This window comes from Scleropages formosus, chromosome 10 (genome assembly GCF_900964775.1).
Source record: "Scleropages formosus chromosome 10, fSclFor1.1, whole genome shotgun sequence".
Classification (NCBI taxonomy): Eukaryota; Metazoa; Chordata; class Actinopteri; order Osteoglossiformes; family Osteoglossidae; genus Scleropages; species Scleropages formosus.
In genome coordinates this window covers 12,807,500-12,818,274 of record NC_041815.1, presented here as the reverse complement: position 1 = coordinate 12,818,274, position 10,775 = coordinate 12,807,500, and the positions used below count along the sequence as shown (strand labels likewise).

At 49.4% G+C, this 10,775-nt stretch overlaps 1 protein-coding gene across 3 annotated transcripts; it reads left to right on the top strand.

Annotated features, from left to right (window-relative positions):
• Positions 1 to 59: 59 nt before the first annotated feature.
• On the top strand, positions 60 to 10,705 carry LOC108932063 (coronin-6-like). Of its 3 annotated transcripts, none has more exons than XM_018748229.2 (11): positions 60 to 251; positions 1,190 to 1,389; positions 3,718 to 3,840; positions 4,848 to 4,977; positions 5,349 to 5,527; positions 6,730 to 6,849; positions 7,370 to 7,474; positions 7,572 to 7,717; positions 9,188 to 9,245; positions 9,739 to 9,966; positions 10,167 to 10,705. In XM_018748229.2, the coding sequence occupies exons 2-11, from the start codon at positions 1,192 to 1,194 to the stop codon at positions 10,287 to 10,289; spliced, it is 1,410 nt and encodes a 469-aa protein (XP_018603745.1). In that variant the 5' UTR covers positions 60 to 251; positions 1,190 to 1,191; the 3' UTR covers positions 10,290 to 10,705. The 3 variants fall into 3 exon arrangements, with proteins under 3 accessions (XP_018603745.1, XP_018603747.1, XP_018603748.1); XM_018748231.2 differs by having other exon boundaries at positions 1,187 to 1,389; XM_018748232.2 differs by lacking the exon at positions 1,190 to 1,389.
• The last annotated feature ends 70 nt before the right edge of the window (positions 10,706 to 10,775 follow it).

Below are 10,775 nucleotides of genomic sequence, written 5' to 3'. Positions count from 1 at the left end.
CCCCCCCCCCTCCCCTCGCCCCGGGACCCACCACCCCGTCAGTGACACTCCTACCCCGCCCCTCTTTCGCCGACCGCGCGTCTCGCGCTGCCTCCGTCGCCTGTTCCGCTCCTTCGAGCCATAAAAACACTGTCGGCCCGGACGCACGGACATACTGAAGTTTTAAATAATAAGACAATAGTTGAGCCAGAGAGGAGAAAACGACCGTTAGCGGCACAGCGGGGCCGGGACCCTCGGACAAGAACTAACAGGTGGGTTTACGAGTTGTCCCGAGCCGTACTTCTTCTAAATGAGCGTCGTTGTTACCGAGCCGCACCTTCGCGACACTTCTTGCTTCTTGCGTCCAGGATCCAGGACTTGACATGTCGCTGCCAGGCAGGGCTGCACGCGTGACGGTCCGCGCGCGTCCCCCGAGCGGGTGTCTGTCTGCGCCGTGTCCGCGGGCCGAGGCCAGGCCAGGGCTCCGGGGGGGGGTTTGGTGGCGGCACAGAAAGAGCTCCATTTCTATATTAGGAAAGTGACCTCGCTGTCGTTCTTTCCTCCGCGGAGCCGAGGAGCGCGAAAGGAAAAAAAGAAAAAAAAAAAGACGTGTGGCATGGCTCGCGACACGCCGCAAACGGCTCCCCCCCACGGCCCACCCCACCGCGCGAAGACAACCGCGTCCACGCGTGTCCTCCGTGGCTGTGCTTGGTCTCAGCCGAATGGCATTAGAGGCTCATTTTCAGCCACTTTGAGTTTGACTCCCTTCCCCCGCTTAATTATTACTTATCATGCTGCGTCTCTACCGGTTAGGAAGTTACAGTAATTAATTCAATTAATAATTGTGGTTTTAATTATGACAAACACTGTGCTCGCGTTGTCTTGGCCCGTGTGTTACTCCAAATGTGCCGGAAAGAAGGTACTACAGCCCCGGGTGGGATCCAAACCTGCAACCGTTGGGTCCAAAGGCAGCAGCTCTGGCTGTGGCTGCTCTGACTACCAGCTGTCAAGTCTCCAGGGGTTTTGCGATTATCAATGAAATGGGGGTGCAGTAGTTTAGTATGTATTGAAAAAACAGGCACTGGAGGAAACCTAGATGGTCAAAATCACTGTCAGCGAAGGGTTACTGGTATGGGGTAAAACCTGTTGAAGAATCTTTTAACAAAAGCTCAAGTTGCTGCTGTCATGCCCCCCCCCCATGTCCCAGCAGCGATGAGTCGCAAGGTGGTGCGGCAGAGCAAGTTCCGACACGTCTTTGGCCAGGCGGCGAAGGCGGAGCAATGTTACGATGACATTCGCGTGTCCAAGGCCACCTGGGACAGCTCCTTCTGTGCCGTCAACCCCAAGTTCCTAGCAGTCGTCGTGGAGTCCGGCGGTGGGGGTGCCATCCTTGTCCTGCCCCTGTCTAAGGTGGGTGATATGGAGGGGGAGGGGGCGGGTTTTGAGACCACACATGTTCTGGGTGACTTCCACAGGCATTCTTCGCTTTTCTGCATTATTCTAAAGTCAGACTTATAGAGAAACACCAAATTAAAGCCCCAAATCTGAGTGAAACGTCTATACCCTAGAGGTATCGCTCTCTTTGCTCTCTTTGGAGGACAGCTGGTAGCACAGCAGTTAGAGCTCCTGCCTTTGGCTCTAAAAGTCTTAGGTTTGCTCCCCATCTCCGCCTGTTATACCCTTGAGTAAGGTACCGATCCTAAATTGCTCCAGTAAAATTACCCAGCTCGGTAAATAATTATAAGCATGTAATAATGGTGACCTTAACATCGTAAGCTGCTTTGGAGAAAAGTGTCGGCTAACTGCATAAATATAAATTCTTTGTGCACAGCCATATAGTTTCGTGCTCCCGTCCGCTCGCGCGTTGTCTGCGTTTCAGAGCTGCTGCACAACTCCTATTGCATCACTGCATATGAATGTGTTATATGGATATACTTTGTGCTTCCGGCATTAATGCTCTCGGGGAAAAGAGTTAGCGGCCGATGGGTGGCTGTGTGTTCGTTCAGGAGTCCCGGCGCACCGTTCTTCCCAAAGGTGTTCAGGTTCTGTGACACGAGGCAAAGGAGCACCGTTGAAAACCCGCATCGCAGTCTCCGGAAACCCTAATTGGGTTACACCAAAGTAGCAGCAACGCGGAAGCACCGCATAACAGAAGACTCTTGCAAAACGTGGTAACGGAAAACGTACCAGATAGATCGCTTTGACAGAAGAGGTAAAAATGTCAAAATGAAAACCCAACCAGATACGGTAGCATGTCAGGAACGCTCACGCATCGGTCAAAGCCGCTTGTCCCAAGTGGGGTCACGGCGAACCGGAGCCTAACCCAGCAACACAGGGCGCAAGGCTGGAGGGGGAGGGGACACACCCAGGACTGGACGCCTGTCCATCACAAGGCACCCCAAGCAGGACTCGAACCACAGACCCACCAGAGAGCAGGACCTGGCCAAACCCGCTGCACCACTGAACCATGTCAGGAACTGGGCCAGGAAGAAAAACAACAGAAATACTACTGAGCAGACTGCCATAATGCAAACAGTATGAAATGAAATGACATTTCATAACAGAATGACACTAGTTAGACCGCCTCGCCATATGCTTGGCGTGAGCTTCTTATTCCTCGGTTATCTAAACACGCAGGTGACTGGTGAACCCGGCAATGATCCTGCCTGGTTTGTGGTTGATGGGTGCGATCTGGCAGCGATGCACCTTGGCTGACCAGCCTGTGCAGCTTAATAAGTCAAGCTATTCATCAAATAATCTTCATCCATGCATTCGTCTACCTGGGACATTTGTTCGCTTACATGTGAGGTCCATCTCTATCACCACAATGTAACAGAGTTGAATGATTAATGTGTGTCGTGACAGCAAAGATGATAAATGACGCATGAATGAATCAAATGTTGAATTTAGGTCTCGTATTAATATTTTCTACACTGCTGTTGTTAAATATAGGCAGATGTATCAAATTCACATATTACTAAAATGGAACTGAACTCTTGTTTACTAGTGTTTACTCCACCCCCTGACTAATGTGCAGGAACAGAATATATAGGACAAAAAAAAAAGAGTAGCTTTGTTAACATGTCCTTCATCCACCTAAGTGCTGTAGTTTTCCATTATTTCTCTCGCACATTCTCTCCTGCTGCTCTCAAAAATCACCTGGTTGGGACAGTCTGCTATATATACCCTCCTAACCTTCCACAACCTCTTGTCCGTGTTCTGAGCGGCAAAAAGACAAACTCACTTTTCATCACCTCATCACTTGGCTATAAATAAATCTCCCTGAGGCAGAAGGGGGATGGGGGGGGGGGAACTTGCTCGGGGCTGAAACAGACACATGTTCTTGCCGTCAAAACGGGAATCCCTGCTCAAAGGACAGCAGAGGATCCGTAAGCCCACGTGCCGGCCCAGAGGGACGGGAGCGCTGCAGTTGGCCCTAAGAATTGTTGCTCTGCATTCTGGACACGCAGATTGTTACCCAAATGTACTGCTGTCCACTTGGATATCTTATCGTTTTGCACCTGTAGTTTGCTTGGTAACCAAGTTCCTTTTTCTGGGAACTGAACGTGTGTCCTTAGGGTCACGGTTTCTGGTCGGAGGAGAGGTACCACCCGCTGACTCTCGCGGCGAATAAACAAGCGCGCGCTGTTTTCTGACACGTTCGGTGCCATTGCTGACTGTCCGGTTTGCCTCCGGGGGGGCTCTGCGTGAGTCAGGTGCGCTCGCTCTTTGTTCTAGATGGGCCGCCTGGACAAGAACCACCCGTTGGTGGCGGGTCACGCGGGACCCGTGCTGGACATCGACTGGTGTCCACATAATGACAACATCCTGGCCAGCGGCTCTGAGGACTGCACTGCCATGGTGAGTGAGAAGGGGCCGGACGCTCTGGTTTCGTACACTGGGTGACTCTGCTGGGGGCAGTCAGATCGGTAAAGGTGGGTGAAAGGGAAACGGACACTGATGGTGCTCTGTCGTCAACAGCAGGCTTCTCTCTGTGTTGCCGGTACCTTCCAGCATGGTGTAGTCATTGTATATTTAAAAAAAAAAAAAAAAAAAAAAATCACAGCCATGGCATAATACTGTTACTGTGCAGCAGTGTTCTGTTTTGATGCAACAAAGTGAAAAGGTCACCTTGGAGTGCCATCTCGGTCTCTAGAGGAAGATCTTCGGTTTCCCGTTTATTGTTGCGGGGCCACTTTGGACTGCGTTGATGGAGATATGAGTAGGGAATCGAGACAGCCGAGTCCTGGAGGCAGCTGCTGCTGTTCTCTGGTATGGGGTAAACAACCTCGCTGCGAAGCTTATCGCAGTGGGATGCGGTAAGTTTAACTTCCAGAAGAGACCCTTCGTTTTTTTTTTTTCCACCAGTCAAATGTTCCACATTGTAAGAATATTGGTGAATTCTTAATGTAAGTTGATGAGATGTTGTGATATGTGTGTCGTGTGCTTTTGGCGGGGGGGGGCACTTAAAGAATATTTGTATTGAGCTGTTTTTGTTTCTTTTTTAACAGTTTTAGTGTCGGTGGTCCCTGTACAAAAAAGCGTTTCTCCATTTGTGTCCTCTGCCCCAAATGCTCACTGGCTGATAAGTCCCTACGTTCTTGCGTCTCCTTCCTGCTTATATTACGCAGTAGTCTCTAAAGAGGTATCATATCAGTATCCAAGGTCATAGATGATTAAAAAGTGAAAGTGCAATGTAAGACAACTGTAGTAGTTACTGTGTGTCTTGTGCCTCTTCTCTGTTACAGGCATCTGGTTGTTGGTTGCTTGCCTTTTGTTGTCCTTTCAATACTGCTGGTACTTGCTTAAGTGGTTTTTTCAAGATCCATGGAAGTTATGCTCTGTGGCCCATTTGCGTGTATGCGCAGGTATGGCAGATTCCAGACCACGGCCCAGCACGGCACACTTCGGAGCCCATTGTGACCCTGGAGGGCCATTCGAAACGGGTGGGCATTGTGAGCTGGCACCCCACAGCACGGAACATTATCCTCACCGCAGGTGTGTCGCCACCTCCGCCGCCACCTGCTCACGTGATACAGCTTCTTGTCCTGTCCACCCGCCCCTACATACAGACGGCCCCTCCTCGAGTCCATTGACCTCCACAAGCGAACACAGCTCCTTCTCCTGCTCGATCAGCTCCTACTTCTTTCCGTTCACCTGTGCACATCTGTAGACTGTCTCCGGTTCTTCGTGCTCACCTGTCCACACGATCACGTTAAACCTGACAACAGGTGTCAACGCTGACAACTATTCTGCAGTGACACCTACGGAATAAACACGCTATCCGTGCGCAGCGAATTGTGGCCGGTGGACCATATAGACAAGGCTGTGCTTTAGAGGCTGCTTCTCCCCCCCCCCCCCTCCCCCAGGCAGTGATAACCTGATCATCATCTGGAACGTGGGCACTGGAGAGCCCCTCATCTCCATGGACGACCACCCGGACCTCATCTACAACGTCAGCTGGAACCGCAATGGCAGCCTCTTCTGCACCACCTGCAAGGACCGGAGGCTGCGTGTGTGTGACCCCCGCAGGAGGGAGGTGGTGGCGGTGAGCATTCTCGTCACGGTGCTGAGATGCCGGGGCGGATGAAGACGGGCTACAGGGCAGAGAGTTTCAGATTTTAGTCCTGCGGTGGACGTTGATTGTCTTTGGTCGCAGAACTGCAATACTAAGTGAAAAGGAAAAAAAAAAAAAAAGACTTTAAATTGCTTTTAAATAGGAAAGTTACCCATGTTTATACAGTGTGGTAAAAAAAAGTATTTGCAGCCTTTCCAGTTGAAATTATCCGCTACTGCAAGTAAATTGAAACATTACAGCATTTTTTTTTTCCCCCTCTCAGGTTTCATTCTAAAACTGACAAAAATATCTGAATAAATGTTACGTTAGGGGGGTGCGGTGGCGCAGTGGGTTGGACCAGGTCCTGCTGTCCAGTGGGTCTGGGGTTCGAATCCTGCTTGGGGTGCCTTGCGACGGACTGGCGTCCCATCCTGGGTGTGTCCCCTCCCCCTCCGGCCTTAAGCCCTGTGTTGCTGGGTTAAGCTCCGGTTCCCTGTGACCCCGTATGGGATAAGTGGTTCTGAAAGTGTGTGTGTGTGTGTGTGTGTGTGTGTGTGTGTGTGTGTGTGTGTGTGTGTGTGTGTGTAAATGTTATGTTAAAAATCTGCCAACGTAGATAAAATTGGAAAGGGGGCAGATATTTCCAGAGCGCCGCGTAGTGCATTGAGGAAAGGACGTGTTGGATCGGAATGGATCGGCTCTGACCGCGGTGCTCTGAGAAGCGCCGACGGTCACGCGACGTGCGGCGAATTTACACATTCGGCGCTGGAAAAGATGAGCTACGTCTTCAGAGACAAGCCGATAAATGGCAGAAAGAATATGTGGGCAGCAGAGCAGTCTGATGGCTTTCAATGGGGTTTTAACAGCCTTGGAAGGCATTTTACCTAGGGGAAGTGGGTGACGGCTCAAGGGGACTTTACTGACGTCTCCCTTCCCACCAGAAAACGCCAGAGACAAAGATGGTCGGCGCGCATGAAACCACCCACACGCTCTTTACCTTCTGCAAATCCTTCGCATAACTCCTCACGCTAATGCCCGTGTCCAAGGTCTGTGATCCATTAGTCTGAGGGCTTCGCACTCATCACGAAGCCATTTACCACAGTTTCCCATTCTTCAGTCGTGTTTGACAGGAAATGGTTGTTGGCTTTGTTCGGTTGTTCGGGTGTCTAAACCGAACCGTTCGCTTTCTGTAGGAGCGGCTGGCCCCCCACGAGGGCATCAGGCCCATGCGAGCAATCTTCACCAGGGATGGGAACATCTTCACCACAGGCTTCACCAGGATGAGCCAGCGTGAGCTGGGCCTGTGGGACCCGGTAGTGTGCTTGATATGTTTAAACGCTATTATTATCACTTGTACACGTTTACGTGGCTGTAAACGCATCCGTAGAAACACTTAGGTTTTTTTACAAACTCATAAACGTGTTTTTTTTTTTTTAACTTTTATACACATTTGAACATGCTTATGTTCACAAAGTCATTGTCATACACACATTTTAAAGCAAAGAAATAAATACGATACTGGATTTAGCGTGTAATTGTCTGGGGACCCGGTGGCGCGGCGGGTTTGGCTGGCTCCTGCTGTCTGGCAGGTGTGGGGTTCGAGCCCTACTTGGGGTGCCTTGTGATGGACTGACGTCCCATCCTGGGTGTGTCCCCTCCAGCCTCGCACCCTGTGTTGCCGGGTTAGGCTCCGGTTCGCCGCGACTCTGATTGGGACAAGCGGTTTCGGACTCTGCGTGCAATTGTCCCTTGCAGTGTTTATGCAACATATTTCTTTTTCATCCTTGTCTTTCCACCTTCGTGACCTGGCTGTTGTCCGTTCACCTTCCGCAGACCAGTTTTGAGGAGCCCATTGCACTACAGGAGATGGATACCAGTAATGGCGTCCTTTTGCCATTCTATGATCCTGACACCAACATCGTATACCTCTGTGGAAAGGTAATCTTACTCAGACCCTTTTGGTTTTTCTGTAGCCCCTCAGTAGATAAACGGGTTTTTTAGTTAATTTATACATGTGCCTCATGTGCCCCCATAGGGTGACAGCAGCATCCGGTACTTTGAAATCACGGATGAGCCCCCCTACGTGCACTACCTCAGCACCTACAGCAGCAAGGAGCCCCAGCGAGGCATGGGTTTCATGCCCAAGAGAGGCGTGGACGTCAGCAAATGTGAGATCGCCAGGTCAGGCAGCATTTGCAAGCTCTGTCAGTCAGCATGTCCGCACCTTGGAATCAACCACGTCGCTCATACGTTGCTTAGCGACCACCTTCGTCTAAAGTCACTTAGGTCCATGTGCGTTGCGTTTTTTGGTTCGAAATCGAAAAACAAAATGCGAACTACGATGCCTTCATTCGTTTTTTCATTTAATACTGCAAGCATAAAAATGAGGAAAAACAGCTTTTTATTGTTTCTGAGCACATACAAAAATGAAAAGGACTTGTTTATTAATTTCCTCTTTTCGTTTAATCATACAAAGTGTAGAAATCAAAATCTCAAAATACCAAATATGCTGAATGCCCTAAAGTGCCCAATATTTCCAGTCTAACAAGGAGCCTAATCTAGAAGGGGTGGCACGGTGGCACAGCGAGTAGCGCTGCTGTCTCACAGCGCCTGGGTGGTGTGAGAGAATGTGGATTCGATCCCTGCTTAGTCTGTGCGAAGTTTGTATCTTCCTGTGTCTCTGTGAGTTTCCTCTGGGTGCTCTGGTTTCCTCCCACAGACATGTTGTTGAGGTTCACCCATAATGTGTTAGTGACAGAGAGAGAGTGTGTTCTACTGATGTGTGTAAGTAGTGTATCTAGCAGTGTAAGTCACCTTGGTGAATAAGGTGTGTGGCCTCATAACACTACATAGTGTTCATTGGAAGTCGCCTTGGAGGAAAGCGTCTGCTGAATAAATAAATGTAAACTAGAAGTTCACGGCGCTTTTAACACCTGTGCTTAATTAGTCAACAGATTCTAAAGAAGTAGCACCTGAAAAATCCTGCCGATTTTTTCGGTGGACACGTCATCTTCCCTTACTGTCACTCACCTGCCGCTTTTGAAAAGCACCTAGTGATCCGTATTAACTTATGATCAATAACTCGGAGCGAAGCCAGCATGTTCGATGAAGCCACCGATGGATTATGTGCGATTTCAATTCGTTCACACGCGGGTTCTTCAAGAATACCACAAAACAAAATAACTCAAAGTCAAAAAAATAAGACGGCAATAAACTATAAATGAGACATATTTGAAATATTTCACATTGTGAGCAAAAAATGGTTTTTAAACACAGTTAATTGATGATTTGTTTTTCATTTGTAAAACGAAAAACGAACGAAAGCGTCCCAATCCGCATTTTGTTTCTCAATTTCGAATAAAAAAAACGAATGAACGTAAAGCGCACGGACCCGCTTAGATACACATTTCTATATATGTGAATGTTTTCCTTGATGCGGTTTAAGCTATTTAAAACAGGAGGCTTCCTTTGAGTATTTCAGTCTGCTTTGTTGCGCTCATGGATCCAGTTCCTTAACCATTATTTCACCATTTGCATGCAGACCCAGTGTACACACCCGCGTCTTGGGCTGTTCGCTAAATCAGCCCTGTGTGTTGTGATGAGTAGTTGTGTGTGTCAGACTGGGCAACGCGCTCCTCTCTTCAAACACAGGTTGTATAAGTTGCACGAGAGGAAGTGTGAGCCCATCATGATGACTGTGCCCAGAAAGGTGGGTTTCCTGTGTGCTCTTCCTCTTCTTTTCCTGTCTCCATTTCCCGTCTTCCCATCTCCAGTTCCCGCACCGTCTGCCCACCCTAGACACCTTTGTGTGCCATTTCTCTGGTTATGCTTCTCCAAATGCATAGCAGTGTTATTCATCATGTATTTATTTGGGCGTCACATTTATTCCCAACATCATTCAAGTTGCATTGGACTAAAAAATGTTTGCGATGATGAGGGGGCGCGATGGCGCAGCGGGTTTGGCCGGGTCCCGCTTTCTGGCGGGTCTGGGGTTCGAGTCTTGCTTGAGATGCCTTGCGATGGACTCGCGTCCCTTCCTAGGTGCGTCCCCTCCCCTCCAGCCTTACGCCCTGTGTTGCCGGGTTAGGCTCCGGCTCGCCGCGACCCCGCTCGGGACAAGCGGTTTCAGCCAGTAGGCGTGTGTGTGTGATGATAATAATCATAATGTAGTTTTGGCTGTTCGCTGTGTGTGCCGCTGGCAGTCGGACCTGTTCCAGGATGACCTCTACCCAGACACAGCTGGACCAGAGCCAGCGTTGGAGCCTGAGGAGTGGCTGGAGGGGAGGGATGAGGACCCGATACTGGTGTCTTTACGAGAGGGCTACGTGCCCCCAAAGAGCCGGGAGCTCAAGGTGGCCAAGAAGAATGTGCTAGACACGCGGCCAGCACCTCGACGGAGCATGTCTTCCTGTGACGGTGGCAACATTGCGGTGAGCTGGGGGGACTCGACTCTTTTTCTTCCTGTTTTCTTGACGGAATTAGATCTGTTCCATTATAACGTTCGTTCAGTAAAATGTTCTTTTTTTTTTCCTTCTACATTTTGCACTCATGTTTCTTGGCCTGGTAGGTAGTATCCCACCTCACTGTCCTGCTCCTTCTTATGCCCTTCTGTCCTTTTCCTGTCCTGCAGCCTCAGCTTCTCGAGAAGTTACTGGAAGAGGTGCATAACCTGAGGGCAACGGTCCTGTCACAGGAGAAGCGCATCTGTGACCTGGAGAACAAGCTCTCCAAATTCACCAATGGCACCGCGTAGATTCCCCAAGGACTCTACGCTGGGCCCAGGTTCGACCTGACCCAGCCTACAAAGCCTAACAGCCCCTTTCTGGTCATGTGTCCACAGCCCATAAATACTATTTGAAATCTGTGGCTCCTCCTGATTCCCACGATTCCGTGTCGCTCCTTTAAGTAAACTTTTAAATTGATAAATTGATCACGGCAATGTACATATGAAAATCTGGAGAAAAAATTAAAAGGAGTCCAGTGGAATATAAAACACCGTGTGCTCGAAAAATCCCCCAAGAGACACTTGAAAACATTGATTAAAGATAGCGCTTTTTTTTTACGTTTATGGTCACCCGTGTTGTTCTGACATGTTAGTTTTTAGGGGATGTTCTGAGGAATGCCCTAAAGTGCCCAATATTTCCAACGTCAAGAATTTCTGGTTGTACATCTCTCTGCCTGGAAGCATTTTGTAAAGTGGTGTGACAGAAAAGAACCTGCTGGTCCCGCATACATTCAC

Excerpts from the sequence above, each read along its gene's own strand:
- LOC108932063 (XM_018748229.2), top strand. The coding sequence starts at position 1,192 with ATGAGTCGCAAGGTGGTGCGGCAGAGCAAGTTCCGACACGTCTTTGGC. Across the intron at positions 5,528-6,729 it reads GCAGGAGGGAGGTGGTGGCG|GAGCGGCTGGCCCCCCACGA; the intron begins GTGAGCATTCTC and ends CGCTTTCTGTAG. Across the intron at positions 9,967-10,166 it reads GTGACGGTGGCAACATTGCG|CCTCAGCTTCTCGAGAAGTT; the intron begins GTGAGCTGGGGG and ends CCTGTCCTGCAG.